The sequence below is a fragment of the Bubalus kerabau genome, chromosome 23, assembly GCF_029407905.1.
Source record: "Bubalus kerabau isolate K-KA32 ecotype Philippines breed swamp buffalo chromosome 23, PCC_UOA_SB_1v2, whole genome shotgun sequence".
Taxonomy (NCBI): domain Eukaryota; kingdom Metazoa; phylum Chordata; class Mammalia; order Artiodactyla; family Bovidae; genus Bubalus; species Bubalus kerabau.
This window is the reverse complement of record NC_073646.1, coordinates 42,833,418-42,848,961: the sequence shown is the minus strand read 5'-3', so window position 1 is coordinate 42,848,961 and position 15,544 is coordinate 42,833,418. Positions and strand designations below refer to the sequence as shown.

The 15,544-nt window shown below is 62.1% G+C and overlaps 2 protein-coding genes across 4 annotated transcripts in view; one reads left to right on the top strand and one right to left on the bottom strand.

Moving 5' to 3' along the window:
- Positions 1 to 160: 160 nt before the first annotated feature.
- On the top strand, positions 161 to 13,934 carry GET4 (guided entry of tail-anchored proteins factor 4). The gene is made up of 9 exons (XM_055562368.1): positions 161 to 567; positions 4,116 to 4,194; positions 4,403 to 4,484; positions 4,814 to 4,963; positions 6,485 to 6,623; positions 7,792 to 7,932; positions 8,105 to 8,180; positions 8,815 to 8,887; positions 13,312 to 13,934. Exons 1-9 carry the CDS (start codon positions 176 to 178, stop codon positions 13,395 to 13,397), a joined length of 1,218 nt encoding a protein of 405 aa, XP_055418343.1. The 5' UTR covers positions 161 to 175; the 3' UTR covers positions 13,398 to 13,934.
- The window catches only part of ADAP1 (ArfGAP with dual PH domains 1), a 35,099-nt gene continuing 33,396 nt past the window's right edge, over positions 13,842 to 15,544 (bottom strand). For all 3 annotated transcript variants that reach the window (XM_055562369.1, XM_055562370.1, XM_055562371.1), the window contains exon 11: positions 13,842 to 15,500. In XM_055562369.1, the coding sequence (XP_055418344.1) occupies positions 15,472 to 15,500 (29 nt within the window). In that variant the 3' untranslated portion in view covers positions 13,842 to 15,471. The remainder of the gene's footprint in view (positions 15,501 to 15,544) is intronic.

The window sequence follows — 15,544 nt, the reverse complement described above, 5'->3', positions numbered from 1 at the left end:
CCACGGACCACCCGCGAGCAGTCAGCGGCGGGGCCGAGCGCTGTCCCCGGACTCCGAGCCGCCGGCACCCCGGCGAAGGGCTGGGAGCACGGTCTTCCCCGGAAAGCCTCAGTGTCTCGGCGGCCGCAGTCACTGCGGGGCGCGCCCTCCCGGCGCACTCGCGGACGGACGGCGCATGCGGCGCCTCGGCCGCCGCCATTGTGGCCCCGCCCCGCCCCGCGGCGTCGCCCGCGGCCCCCCGTCGTCCCCGCGCCCCGCCCCGCGATCACGTGCCCGCCCGCGCCCCGCCTCCCCGGCAGCGCGCGGCTCCTCGCGGGCCACCGTAGAGGGCATCCGGAGGCCGCCGGGACGGAAGCCGAGAGGCGCTGCCGACCGCGCCTGCGACAGCGTCAGCCCTGCGCGGAGCGCCGGCCCGATGGCGGCGGCGGCGATGGCCGAGCAGGAGAGCGCCCGGAACGGCGCCCGCAACCGCGGCGGCGTCCAGCGCGTGGAAGGCAAGCTGCGGGCCAGCGTCGAGAAGGGCGACTACTACGAGGCGCACCAGATGTACCGGACCCTCTTCTTCAGGTAGTCGCTGCGCCGCGGCCTCCGCCTTCCAGGGCTTTCCGCCCGGCCGCGGAGCCCGGCGCCCCGCCCCCGGCCGCCCCCCATTGGCCGCGCCGCGCCGCCCCGCGCAGCCATTGGCTCGCGCCGCTGCCCGTCGCCTGCGCGGTGGGAGCGGGCGGCGGCGAGGCGGCCGGGGGCGGGCCGCAGCCTGGGAGCGACGCCGCGGCCCCTCACCCACCCCCGGGGCCCCAGGCCGGGCCCGGGCCCGCGGATTCCAGAGCCCGGCTCAGAGCCCCGCCCGAGACTGGACCCCCCCCGACCCGTGCTCCGACCCAAAGCCCCGGCCGAGACCCCAGACCCAACCCGAAACCGCGACCGAGAATGCAGACGGCCCGGGTTCCGGACCCTGGCCCGGCCGCTCTCCCCCTCCCCCGCCCTGAGCGCCGTTGAGCTTGAAACCTTCGCTCCGAGTCCCACGATTCTGCTGCCCCCGGGTCCGGCCGCGAGGCTGTAAACACATTTCTCCTCTGGCTGTGTCGCCCTTGCTCACCTTGTTACTAAGCCGGCTGTTTTCATAAAGCCGGTTGTGCCTGTGCGGCTCGCTGGCCACGTGCGGCAGTTGAGCTTCTGGGCTGAGTCCCTCAGGATGGGCTGTGAGTGTAAAAACTCGGCCTTCAAAGACAGCGCAGAGAAAAGGTCAGGTAACTTCAGGAACTGCTGATCGCACGGTGAAGCGCCGCTCGGATGTATTGGATTGAAGACGATGGCGGTTTTAGTGCGGCCTCGGGAGCTGTGCGGGCGCTGCCTAGCTCGGTTTTGTTCTGGACTGCAGCGCATCTCGCCGTTTCTGCTGTCACTGCGGCTGCTGCTGTGATTTCTTAGTTGTTCCTGCGTGTGTCAGGCGTTCCTGCATATTACACAAATGCAATTAGCCTTCAGGTTTCTTGCCAGAAAACATTTGGGCCATTTGTTAGCATTTAAAATAATTTTAGAGGATTTAATCTGTTCTGCGGAATGTTTGTTGTTTTTTTTTTTCCTCTAAAGTGTCGCAGGACGGCAAATATTTTGCTGTGATGTTTATGGGCAGTCAGGTCTGCCTTACAGCATTTAGGCCTAGATACAAATTTTTTCTTTTAACAGCAAGTTGAATCAGTGTCTTGGAAACTCTGGTAGTACTTTTTGTTTGGGTTGTAGGTTGGTTGGGACGCAGTGCGAGTGTGCCTGCCTCAGGTCGTGTTTGGGCTCGGTGGCCCAGAGGACCAGGTAGGAGGGAGTTAATTGTCCTTCAGGGGATGAGCCAAAGGTGTAAGCAGGTTTAAAGTCTGTAACGCGGGGCCTGCCCGGAGCTCAGCCAATCAGATCTGTAGGATGGGAGCTTTGTAGCCTTGAGACTCCCTGGTGCTCGCTGCTCTCAGGGATTTGTATATAAATATTTGCTCCAGTGATTAATCAGCAAAACGGGATCGTCCCAAAAATAAACACAGTGTTCCTTGTTTTGAGCCAGTTCTCCAGTCACTGCTGTACCAGGAACGTGATTGTTGATTAGCTTTGAAGAGGCCTCCCTGTCCCCAGAGTTTGCTTTGTGGTGACCACCAGCCCTGCCTTGACTCGGATTCACATTTCCCCTCTGCTCAGTGACCTGTAACCCAGGACAACTTGCTGAACCTCTTCTCCAAGTCTTGGCTTCCTCTTTGGTCTTTGAGGGCTCCTACACGTGTTCAGGACTCCTGAGAAATGAATGGTCAGCTGTGGACCCAAGCAGGGTGGCGTTGGTGGGCATCCCGAGGGCCCAGCTGAGGTGGCCTGCGGGGCGCCATCCACGCTCAGACCTGCAGTTGCAGCCCTGCTTAGAGCTCTGCGTGGCTGGCAGCTTCCAAAGAAGTCAGTTTCACTCTTCTAATGTCTTTTTATAAGTGCTTTTAAGCATTTACATACACGTACAATTTGATGGGTTTTGATATATGTATTCACCCAAGAAATTATCACCAAAGTACTGAAAATACCCTTCATGCCCCAAAGCTTTCTCTTCTGCCTTTATAATGAATTTTTCACCCCTTGCCCCCAGGCATCCACTGATTTCTGTTATAAAACATGGGTTTGCATTCTCTGGAATTTTATGTAAGTAGCATTATATAGTATGTCCTCTTTTTATCTGACTTTTCACATTTCTTTAGCATGATCATTTGAAGATTCACCCCTACACGTGTCACTAGTTAATTACTGTTGGGCGGTATTCCGTTGTATGGGTGGGCCACGTCGTATCCATTCACCTGTTGGATAAATTCACCAATCTGTGCTATTTTAATTCACTTACACTGTGTCCCCCAGCAGCTTGAGGAGAGGAAGAGGAATTGGGTTGGATTTACAGGGTGTGTGCTGCATGAGGAGGGCAGGAGCTGCTGGTTCCAAGGAAGGTCAAGCTCTGTCCCAGGTGCCATGGGCACTCCTTTGTCTCTTCAGCCTTCTCTCTGCCGGGACAGGAGGGGGTCAGACGCGTCCCTCTGCGGCGTCCAGAAAGCATGTCAGGCTTTGGGGCACCTGTCACTGCTGTGGGGTTTCCAGCAGCAGGCGGCTCCAGACCCAAGGGGCTGGCTGTTCTCCCGCGGGCAGGGCTGCCCAGGACTGTGTGGCTGTGGTCACTGGAAACCAGAGCTGCCTGTCTGCCTCTTGGGCCTCCCGTCCCTCCCTGGCTTTTTAGGTGCTTATCTCTAGCTGTGCTTCAGGGGGAGGATCCGGAGCCTGTCGTGTCCCTGAAGCAGAGCCCGCTGTGTGACCGTCTGTGCCATGGCCATGCAAGGGCCTGTTTTTCCAGAAGCCCTTTGTCGTGTCCATGCCCGGCCCACACCCGCAGGTGCCCTGGGTGCTTCTCCGGCTGTGGGTTTCTCCTCCTGGTCTCACCCTGTGCGCTGAGGCTGAGGCTGCTGCTCCCGAGCCGGGTGCATAAAAGCCCTTTTCCATGGTTGGTCCCGGCCTGAGCCGGAGGGCAGCCGGGCTCCCGTGTCTCCTCTCCTGCGTGCCTGCTGGCCGCACACCTCTCACATCTCTGACTCGGCTTGTGTGGGCTGGGACGCAGGTCTGACCGGCTGGGCGGGTTTCGTGCCTGTTTGTCCCTGAGAGGAACATGTGGCCAGTGGACCTGGTGTCCTGTGCTTGGCTCAGGCCTCGGGTGGGTCACCCTGCCACCCTGGATTTCTGTCTCGCTTGTTGTGGAGGAAGCATCCTTTCTATTCTGTGTGCACCTTGTTGCCCATCAGGTTCCTGTCCATCTGCAGTTGGGAAGCCAGCTTTTCCCAACTCCTGTCCCCAGTGAGATGTGTTCCCGGTGGAAAGCACTCAGGGTGGAGGGGACGGTTCTCCCTGCCTTTTGCCACGGTCAGACGTGTGCTTGCAGCTGGAAGTGGCCCCCAGCCCCTCTCTGGTCCCTCTGCTGAGCCCCCTGCCCTGCTCCAGGGAGGCGCTGCTGTGGTCGGAGACGGTGCCCGCACGCTGTCACCAGACGGGGGTTGGGGGTGGCCGAGCTTAGCGGGCCTGTGTGGTGGGACCTGACGGCCCCGCCCTCTCTCCCGCAGGTACATGGCCCAGAGCAAGCACGCTGAGGCCCGCGAACTCATGTGCTCCGGAGCCCTGCTGTTCTTCAGCCACGGCCAGGTGAGCCGTCAGCACGGAGAGTCCAGGGAGAGGTCTGGTGGGCGGCCCTAGCATGCCCGTGTCCCGCCTCGGTGCTCGGAACTCTTTCTTAGGTGCGGTCGGTCACTGGTTTTTAACTGGCATCCAGAGCCACCGGCCAGCCTCCCCGCCTTCTGAAAACTGGCAGGAGCCTCTCCTCCCACTGACCAGCCTCCCTAACGTTTCACAGCAAAACAGCGCCGCTGACCTGTCCATGCTCGTCCTGGAGTCGCTGGAGAAGGCAGAGGTCGAGGTGGCCGACGAGCTGCTGGGTGAGGCGGCGCGAGCCCTATCGCGCACGCACGCACGCACTCACATCTGCACGCACGCGTTCACGTGCTCATAAACTCACGCCTGCACGGACCCCGCGGAGGGCGCAGGGTATCCGCCGCCCGTTTCCCGCCCGCCAGCGCTGCTCGCGGGCCCCGCTGGGGAGGCGCCTGGTGAGGCCGGGCGGGCGGCCCCAGGGCCCCACCACAGTGCCTGCGCTGCTTTGCTTTTGCACCCGGAAGTGGCGGGTTTTCACTTCTTGGAGACGCCCGGTACAGAGCCGAAGCGGCGCGCGTGCCTCCGGGTCAGGCCTGTGTGCTGTCGTTTGCAGAAAGTCTGGCCAAGCTGTTCAGCCTGATGGACCCCAACTCCCCGGAGCGAGTGGCGTTCGTGTCCCGAGCCCTCAAGTGGTCCAGCGGCGGGTCAGGGAAGCTGGGCCACCCCCGGCTCCACCAGCTGCTGGCCCTCACCCTGTGGAAAGGTAGGTAGGTGTGCTTGGGTGGCGGCCGCGAGGCCGCGGGCGCTGAGCTCTGCATCCGCTGGCCCATCCGCACCCACCGCTCTCTTCTAAACGGGCGACTGCGGGCGGGGCGTCGCCGACCGTGAGCACGGCTGCCGTCCTCGGGGCCGGGTGGACGCGTGGCGGCCGCGGGCAGGGGCCGTCGCACCGCACCGACGGGCGGCCTTGTCCGCCCCCGCCTGTGGCGGTTCAGAAGACTTCGGCTAGAGGCCACTTTGCTCTGGACACGCGGGCCGGGCTGTGCCCACAGGTTGGCTGGGCCCGGAGGCCCCTCTGCGCTGCATCGTCCGCCTGCGTGTCCGGCCTGCCCGAGTCTGCGGAGCCCGGTTTGTGCGGCCGGCGCCCGTGCAGAGGCCTTGCTGAGGTTAGGAGCTGTGTAGCTCTGGTACGCGTATATTAAAGATTTGAAGTTGAAGATCTGGGCATTTTAAGGGTCTTAGGCACAGACAGTGGGTGAGGTTGGCAGGACTCTGCGTACATGGGAGGCTATGCTGAGGGGTGTTTGCAGTCCCCTCCTCTGCGATGGGCAGCCTCCGGGGGGGTGTGCGGCAGGACCGACGTCCTGTGCAAGGGCAGTAGGAGCCCTGGCCCCCCAAGGTCTTGTGCAGCTGCCTGCCCGGGGCTGGACGGCCCTGGAGACTTGCCAGGTTTCTCCTCTCACCTGGAGGCTGTGAAACCTCTTGGGGTTGGGGGGAGAGGAGACTGAGGAGACCCCGGAACTAGCTCTGTGTTGGAGGTGGCCAGGAGCTGGCTGTGACCTGGGGCTGGGCTGGGCTGGGGAATTGCTGGAAGGTGGAGAAGGCTTAACCCGAAGCCGTGGAGCCTCCCCTGGAGGAGAGGGGCCCAGTGTGGCGTGTGAGCAGGACCTAGGGTCCGTGCCCTGTAGCTGGGTCTCGGCCTCTGTGCCGCTGACCCTGGGCGTCCCGCCAGCTCTGTAGCTGCTGGGTGGTCTGGGGTTGGGGTTGGGTGCCATCAGCACCCCTGGCTGTGACGGTAGACAGGAGCGTCAGACATCGCAGAGTCGGGTAGGAGCTGAGTGGCTCTGGGTGGGAGCCATTGGCTGGAAGGTGGGTTGGGGGAATGAGGGGCCTGTGTATCAGGGGGCCCCTTCACACCTCCAGTCCTCTACTGAAACTGGGCAGGTTGGGACTGGGGTTACCCACCCAGAGGGTAGTAGCCAGTGTAGAGGCAGAGGCTCAAAAGAGCCGAGCAGCAGAGGACGGCTGGTCCCCAAAGAGCCCGCGTCCGGTCCTGCGTCCTCGTCAGGATGGCAGGTGTGGGCAGAGAGCCCCTGCGCTCCATCCCGCGTGCTGCACTCCCGGGGGCCTCGGGTTCTGCCTCCCTGACTCGCTCCCAGCTGTCCCCGCGGCGCGGGGGACAGTCTGGCCTCCGCTGGGTCCACCGCCCAGGTGGAGTGTGCTGGCGGGCCGGGGCGCTGTGCGCACAGCACGCTCACGGCCGCCCCCCGCGCCCTGTCCGCAGAACAGAACTACTGCGAGTCGCGGTACCACTTCCTGCACTCGAGCGACGGCGAGGGCTGCGCCAACATGCTGGTGGAGTACTCCACGGCCCGCGGCTTCCGCAGCGAGGTGGACATGTTCGTGGCCCAGGCCGTCCTCCAGTAGGTACCCGCCTGCCATCCCCTCCTCGTGTGTGGTCTCCCGGGGTCCCAGGCCGGCCTCTGGCCGAACCTCACGCAAGGACAGGTCTGAAGTCACTTGGCATCCCACACACAGCTCACATCCCCGAGCGTGACGTTGCCGCTGACCTCCGGGGACTCCAGACCTGCCCTTTCTTAGGTCAACATGTGATGTTTCTCTTGGCTGTAGAAGCACTTTTTATGCTTTAAGTTGTTTTTTTTTTTCCATCGATTTTGTTTTCCCATTTATCCATCACGTCTGGTTGGGAAGGAGTTACTCTTTTGGTGGGACACACATATTTACTGAATTTTCAGCTCCACTCTGGGATGTGAAGTGTCTGTATGACATGGGTTTTGTTCAAAGGCAGCTTGTCTTCCCAGATGTTTCGTGTGTCCAGACACAGTGATGCGGTGTCACCTGCCAGCTTCCCTCCCAGCTCTGTGTCTCTGCTCTTTTGCCCCAGTTGAGTCTTCTCTTTTGTGTTTTCTGGACAATTTATTTTAAGAACATTGTGGTATAGCAGATTTGCTGGAGGTGTGAGCACCGTGGGGAGCTCACGTGAGGTGACTGGAGCCCGGCCTCTCCCCCCAGCAGATACACCACTGTTGAGAATGAGACTAACCTTCCCAGAGAGGACTTAGATGTGGCGGCCAGGCCTCGGGCCAGGCTGTGTCTCGTGAGTTGGGGGACAGGGAGCTTCGGAGCCCCACCAGCACCACTTGATGCTGAGTCTGTGACTCCGAGAACAGAACTCGTTCACCATCCAGAGCAACCTGGCCCCAGCTTTGCGCGTGGTGCCGATGTCCCCTCCGGCCTCCTCCCTTCCCTGCCCATCTGGCTGTGTCGCGGGCCCACGCTGCGCTGAAATCTGGCCGCAGACACGTCCTCCACAGGGAGGAGACCACGCTGGGCGGCATCCAGCCCGTGTGCTCACCGGCAGGACAGGCAGGCGCTCGGGCTCAGGGAGCTGCTGCCCGCCTCTGCTGACCTTGGCTAGGTGCCCTCTGGAGTCAGTCTGCACGCTGTCAACCCCAGCTCCCTGCACTGGGCCTGGCAGGCACCTTAGGTGGGTGGGGCGGGGGCGTGCGCCCCCATCTCCTCCTCCTGCGGTTGGGTGCACCCACTGACTGCGATGTTTCTTATTTCCAGGTTTCTCTGTTTAAAAAACAAAAGCAGCGCCTCAGTGGTGTTCACGACGTACACACAGAAGCACCCGTCCATTGAGAGCGGGCCTCCTTTCGTGCAGCCCCTGCTCAACTTCATCTGGTTTCTGCTGCTGGCCGTAGATGGGTGAGTGTGTGCGTTGAGGTGTGTGCGTAGAGGCGTGTGGTTGTATGAAGGCACTGGAGGTGTGCGAGGCACGTGTGTGGAGGCGTGTGGGAGTGTATGTGGAGGTGTGTGGTTTCTCTCTCGATGCCTGTGGTCCCGCGCGGCCTCACTGTGCTGGCTCCTCCCGTTCCAGGGGGAAGCTCACAGTGTTCACCGTGCTGTGTGAGCAGTACCAGCCGTCCCTGCGCCGGGACCCCATGTACAACGAGGTGCGGGCCGGGGAGGGGGGTGGGGAGAAGGGGGGAGGAGGCGAAGCTGGGGGGCAGGGGAGAAGGGGGAGAAGCGGGGGGGGCGGGGGAGAAGCTGGGGGGCGGTGGGAGGAGGGGGGAGAAAGGGGGAGAAGCTGGGGGGCGGTGGGAGGAGGGGGGAGAAGCTGGGGGGTGGTGGGGGGGGAGAAGGGGGTAGAATCGGGGGGGCGGGGGGAGGAGGGGGGAGAAATGGGAGAAGCTGGGGGGCGGGGGAGAAGCTGGGGGGTGGTGGGAGGAGGGGGGAGAAAGGGGGAGAAGCTGGGGGGCGGTGGGAGGAGGGGGGAGAAGCTGGGGGGTGGTGGGAGGAGGGGGGAGAAGGGGGTAGAATCGGGGGGGCGGGGGGAGGAGGGGGGAGAAATGGGAGAAGCTGGGGGGCGGGGGAGAAGCTGGGGGGTGGTGGGAGGAGGGGGGAGAAAGGGGGAGAACCTGGGGGGCGGGGGGAGGAGGGGGGAGAAGCTGGGGGGTGGTGGGAGGAGGGGGGAGAAGGGGGTAGAATCGGGGGGGTGGGGGGAGGAGGGGGGAGAAATGGGAGAAGCTGGGGGGCTGGGGGAGAAGCTTCTGGGCGCAGCACCAGCTCAGTGCCCGCCCCCTGCAGTACCTCGACAGGATAGGACAGCTCTTCTTCGGCGTGCCGCCCAAGCAGACGTCATCCTACGGAGGCTTGCTAGGTGAGGGGGCTCGTGGGTGGGGGGCCCGTGGGTGCGGCTCAGAGCACAGGGCAAGTCCGGGGCTGGCAGGAGGGCTGCTGGCCCATCTCCCCCCGCCCCCGCCCGGTGGCCCCCGCTCTCCACCTCCCGAGCAGAGCTGTAGGGCCTGTTGCCCCGATGAATGCTCTCCCCTGGGCTCCTGTCTGTAGGCCGCAGAGTCAAAGCCGGGTGTGTCTTGCGGTAAAGCGCACGTTACGTGCCGTTGCCCACCGCAGCCGTGCCGTGGGGGCCGTGAGGCTGCGGTGGGCGGCTGGTCCTGGCCACCGTCCCACGCCGAGACTCTGGCCCCGGCCCGAGCCCCACTCGTCCTGCCGGGCCCTGTGGGCCTGACGCCGCCCGGGGCCTCCCTCGCGCAGTCACGGGGTGTCCTGTGCAGGCTGGGCAGGTGCCGTGACCCACTTCCTCTCTAGGGTGATGTGTGTCCCGTCACGCGTGGACCGCGTCTCGCTTATCTGTCCACTCGTCAGTAGGTGCGTGGGTTCTTCCGCTTGGCCCGCTGTGAATGTGGGCGTGCAAGTCATCTCTGTGAGGTCTTGCTTTCGGTGCTCCTGGGACCCCAGAAGCAGAGTTGCCGGGCCGGTGTGATGCTGAGCGCACACCCTCCTCCCACGGCGGCTGCTCCCCCAGCACGGCCGCCGGCGGGGCTGCGGGGCCGGGAGCTGCGCGTCCGCGTGCCCCAGCAGCTGCGGCTGTTTGCTGGCAGCGGCGTCCTGCGCGTGGGCGCCGGGCCTGCGCTGCCGGGCGGCTGTGTCTCCTCAGTGACTGAGCGCCTCGTGGTTCTTCCGCGTGCTTGTCGGCCGTTTGTGAAGGTCTGTTCATGTCGTTTCCCTGGCTTTGAGTACTAATTCCTTACCAGATACGTGATTTGCAGCTATCTTCTCCCATTCTGTGGGTTGGCTTTTTTTTTAAGACCTTTTTTTTTTAAAGCAGTTTTACATCCAAGCAGGATTAAGAGGAAGGTAGGAAGGTTTCACACAAGTGCCCCCGCCACCCCCGGCGCAGCCTCCCCGCCTCCAGCGGGCACACCTGTCAGGGCGCGCCTGCTTGACGGGGCCTCAGCGCCAGGGCAGGGCGTGTCAGGGTCGCTGGTGTCTGTTCTGTGAGTTGGGACAAGCGTGCGGCGGCGTGGACACACCGTTGCTGTCGTGCTGCCCTGAAAATCCTCTGCCCCCTGTTCTTGCCTCCCCTGCCTCGCCGCCATTTTACTCCCTGGAGCGTCTTTTTTAAACGCTTAATCGGAGGATGACTGCTCCACAGTGTGGTGTTGGTTTCCGCCACGCGTGGGCGTGAACCCCTGGAATGGCGTTTGATGCAGATGTTAAATCTCCATCCTGTCTGTCTGCGTCTCTTTGTTGCTTGTGCCTTTGGTGTCGTCTCCAAGTTCAGTGTCACAAAGCTTTTGCCCTGTGGTGTAAGAATTCTGTTAGCTGAGGCCTCCGTGTGGGTCCTTGATCCAATTTGAGGGGTCTTTTATTTGGTGGTCTGTGTATGTAACCATCCGACTTTGTTTGGTGTGTGGATTTCCAGTTTTCCCAACACCACATGTTGGAAGAACTGTCCTTTCCCCATCAAGTGGGCATATACCGCTTGTCAAAAACCTTTTACCACATACTTGAGGGTTCCTTTCTGGGTTCTCTGTTCCACTGGTTGAGGCGTGTCTTTATGTTCGGACCACACTGATTTGTTTAGTTACTAAATCGTGTCTGCTTCTCTGCGCACCAGTAGACTGTTTCTTACCCGCCAGGCTCCTCTGTCCGTGGGATTCTCCAGGCAGGCACACTGGGGTGGCTTGCCATTTCCTTCTCCAGGGGATCTTCCTGACCCAGGGATCGAGCCTGCGTCTCCTGCATTGGCAGGCAGGTTCTTGACCACCAGCACCACCTGGGAAGCCCAACCGTGATGACTGTAGCTTTATAGTAAGTTTTTAAATGAAAAAGTGCGAGGCTTTAGTTTTGTTCGAGATTGTTCTGGGTATTTGAGTCCCTTGAAAGTAGATTGTTTTGGCTATTTGAGTCCATGTGAAATTTAGGATGGGTTTTTATTTCCACAAAAAAATATTTTGGGGATTTGAGATTTCATTCAGTCTGTTGCCAGCTTTAGGTAGTATTGACATTTTAACAATATTGAGTCTTTTTGTCTAGGAACATGGGACGTGTCTTCACTTATGTGTGTTTCAGAAACGTATCACACTTCATTGTGAAATCTTGCACCTCCTTGGTTCAGCTAGTTAACTGTTTTATTCCTTTTGATGCTATTGAAAATAGAAGTGTTTCTGTTTATTTTATACTCTTTGGAAATTTTTACATGTAAAACATACCACTTGCAGACAGATAATTTTACTTCTTTTCAATTTGTAATTCCTTTTATTTTCTTGCCTAATTGCTCTGGCTAGAACTTCAAGTGCAGCTGACCCTTGGACAGTGTGGGGAGGTTGGGGTGCTGATTCCCTGAGCAGTCGAAAGCTGGTGTGTAGTTTAGAGCTGCCCACTCTTCGTGGGTTCAGCCCCTGCAGATCAGGTAGGGCTTTAGTGTGAGCACACGCTGCAGGCCGTGCAGTGCGGTCGTGTTCAGGCGCAGCACGCCGTGTGGGAGCCGTGTGGGAGCCGTGTGGGAGCCGTGGCGGGAGCCGTGGCGGGAGCCGTGTGGGAGCCGTGGCGGGAGCCGTGTGGGAGCCGTGGCGGGAGCCGTGGCGGGAGCCGTGTGGGAGCCGTGGCGGGAGCCGTGGCGGGAGCCGTGTGGGAGCCGTGGCGGGAGCCGTGGCGGGAGCCGTGTGGGAGCCGTGGCGGGAGCCGTGGCGGGAGCCGTGGCGGGAGCGGTCCTTGGGTTTCAGGGCAGGAGCTCCAAGTGTCACCGCTGTGGTGTTTGCTGTGGGTTCATACATGGCTTTTACCACGTCGCGGTGTGAGACGGTTTCCTTTCTTAGTGTTTTTAGGAGCGCTGACTTTGTGAAGCGCTTTCTCTGAGTCAGCTGATGATCCGTCTGTCGTGCTGTGTCCGGCTGACTGACTGTCGCATGTTGAGCCACGCTTGCGTCCCAGGAGCAGACCCCACTTGGGCGTGCTGCCTGCGTCTCAGCACGCTGCTGGGCTTGGTTTGCTGGCGCTTTGTGGGTTTGCGTCGCTGCTGTGAAGGGCGTCGGTCCTTCCTCGTGTCTCTGTGGCTCTGGCACTTGACGGGCGGCGCCCTCGTCCAGCACTGTCGCCATTGAAGCCCTGAGGTTCTGGGATTTCTCTGCTGGAGCCTGGAGCGTGCTGGGAGTGTGTGTCTTTGGCACTGGCGGGTGCAGGCCCGGACGCTGCGTCTCAGGGCCAGGCCTCTCCCTGTCTTGCCCCGCCATCCTGCTGCCTCTGTCTCGACTCCCGAGTTCTGGTTGACCTGCCCTCCAGCAGGGCAGGGGCCAGCAGAGTCCTGCACTCAGACCTGGGTTTTGACATCACTAACGCTTTAGGTTTACTTTTGAGTAGATAAAGCGTGCTTACAGAGTCCAGATGTGCTGGGCCCCGCCACTGTCCCCGGGGGACATGCAGGCCAGGCAGCCTGTCTTAGCTTCCTTGGGGGGAACTTCACAGACAGGCAGTCACTTACTTCTCCATGAGCCCACAGCCCCTGTCCTTTGCTCTGGAGCTGCCGTGGGCCTCAGGGCCGAGGCCCGGGAGACCTTGGCACATCCCCTGCCCGATAGGCCATTGCAGGCCAGCCTGCCCCATGGGGCTCTGCAGGGAGGCTGGGGTGAGCGTCCTCAAACGGTGCTGCCGCGGGGAAAGCTCTCCGGTCTCCCAGATCATTTGAGAAGCTGTTTCCCCTTAGATACAGATTGGACTTGACCTGTAGGTGGAGTCTGTGTGGCGTGTCAGTGGCCGGGAGGGGGCCGCTCCCCTTTCCTGGGCTCTCACCATGGCCACTTATCGCGGAGGCCACGTCCAGCCCTCCCTCGCCTCGGGCCTCGTCTGCAGCCCTGCTTTTCCCGCAGAACCTGTCCCGGGTCCCAGAGTGCCGCCGTGGGGTGGGCTCACCCCAGGGGCACCACATGCCCTTTCTTGTTCCCTTGTGTGGGTTGGGTTCGGGCACTTGATAAACTTCGTTCTTGTATCAACGGAGGAGTGGTTCTTTGGATAAAAATTAGGTAAGAAGTGTCTGGCCCAACAAGGCCCACAGGTGACAGCGGTTAGTCGTTGCCTGTGGCTTTAGAACCTTCACATCTTTACTCCTGCGGCACTGGAGAGGTAACCTGAGTGAACCCGCTGCTGGGTCCCCGGTGCCTCCAGGCCTGTGCTGGTGGCCGTGCGGGGCCCGCAGGCCCCCGGGGCGGGCGGGAGGAGGGCGTGGGGCGGGGCGGGGCCGCGGGGCGGGGTGGGGCCAGGGCTGACGGTGCGCGCCCCTTCCAGGGAACCTCCTGAGCAGCCTCATGGGCTCCTCGGAGCAGGAGGGCGAGGACAGCCAGGACGACAGCAGCCCCATCGAGCTCGACTGACGCCCGCGGAGCCGCAGACTCGGCGGGGCCGGGGCGCGCGGGGGCCCGGGCCAGGCCGTGTACCTTGATGACCCCAATAAAGCGCAGGCCCTGCGGCGCCTCCTCCCGGCCCTCGTGTCTGGTTTGCTTTGGGAGGGCTCGGCGGGGCGGGGGGCCCAGCCACCGTGTCCTGGGGACAGCTGGGCGGCCGAGCGCCCGGCCACCAGAGTGGCTCTCGTCAGGAGGCTGCGGGACCCCCAGCTTCGTGGGGCGGCGTTACCATCGGCCGGTGATGGAGGCCGTGACCTGACGGCTCGGGTTTATGCAGGTGAGCGGCCCGGGACGAGCAGGCCTGTGCCTCACCGACGCTGCACCAGATGCCCGGGACGGTTACAAAAGGGGAAACACTTTATTTTTTCACAATTATAATAAGAGTTGTAGATTAATACCCGGTGATCATGCATGGGAAGGAACGCAGTACACAATTTTATTTACTGTAAAAATGGAATTTAAAGGTTTGTGTTCATTGTTGAGTTTAAATAAATCCTTTATACTGGGCTCAGCAGCAGTGGTCCTTTCTGAGGGAGCTCCTGGGGCCGGGTGTGGGCGGGGAGAAGCGGCCTGGATGCCCCGTGAGGCCCGCGGGCGCTGGGACCAGTGTTTTTCCAGCTCTGTCTGGAGTGTGTCCTTGGTGGGTGGCACCAAGTGGCCAGTGTTGGTAGAGTGTCATGGTTTTAGGTATAAACAGTGTTGTACTTAAATCTGCGGACAGGTGAGCGGCCGGTGGGGCTGGGTGCCCTGAGCCCTGGTCTCATCCGAGCAAGATATGCTGTGATGCTTGCGTGCGGGCTGCGTGCCTCTGACTCCGCACCGCCACGTGGGTTCTGCCTTTTCTGAGAAATTCTCCCTGCTGGCTGGTCATGCAGCTGTTCTTTTCTAGAGCTTTCTGGCAGAGCATGTGGGTGTACACACATACAGACACAGGTGTGCAGAGCCCTCCTGCCTGCTCTGAAGTTGAGGACCTGGGCGCCCCGGGACCTGGACTGGAGGAGCCGCCAGGGGTCTGGGGAGACAGAGCTCTGGCCCTGGGTGACCTCACAGCGGTCCTCACCTCGCCCAGCCATCTTGGTGACCCCTGACCTGGCAAGCCCTGGCAGTGGCCCCGGTGAAGGGGGCTTGTGCTGCCTGCTGGACCCTGCAGCCCCTGTCCAGGGCCCAGGTTTGTGACGAGTCTGCACTGTGGGTGCTCGCGCAGGTGCGAGGGCGGACAGGCTCACAGGAGGGCGCCTGTCCCCGTCCCTGGCTGTGGGCCCACAGGCCAGGCCTAGGCCTGGTGCCCTCCTCTCGGTCCCAGCAGCTGGTCCAGGTCCCCTGGGAGCATGTCATGGCCACACAGGACAGCACCCAGATGACCTGCCGGTGACCCCCACACACGTCCTGCTCCACCACGGCCCTGCCCCCCCCCCCCCCACCCCCGGGCACACAGGGAGGCTTGGGGCGGTTACCACTGTCCGGCAGCATGCTGGGCTGCAGATGTGAGCTCGGCCCAGGCTCCATCCTCTGAGGGGTCAGAGACAGGGCAGGCAGAGACGGGGGGTCACGGTCAGCGCGGAGTCCTGAGCCGGCGTGGCAGGCGCCCAGGGGCAGCCAGGCCTGAGGCCTGAGGCCCTGGGGCTCCTGCTATGGGGGCCCAACCCCCCAGACCCACTCATCCGTGTGGGTCAGCTCACTGAGCATGGGGTCCACGTCTGCCGCTCTGGCCCCCAGGCCCCCAGGACAGACATGGCGGGTTTCAATAAATACGTGTTGGGAGGGGGCATGCAGGCCGGCTCTGTCCCCACAGCCCAGCTACCTGGGGGGGGATTCCCGCTCAGGTGGGCAGTGGCAGCTGGGGGCTGGTCCTCAGAGGAATGGGGGTCTGGCGGGCAGAGGTCAGTGGGGGGAGCTGTGGGCGTCCCATGGGGGGTGGGCCAGCCCACGAAGGGGTTCCAGAGACACAGGTGCTCATGGCTGAAGCTCAGGCCCCGTTAGCCGCGGCCTCCTGCAGCCACGTCTGGGCAGTCCAGAGTCCTCGGGCCTCCGGGACCTTCTCGTGCTAGGGCTTGTGCTTGAAGTGGGCTTCCACTGCAAAAGGACAGGGCCCCGCAGGGTCACGGCCACGTGGGGCC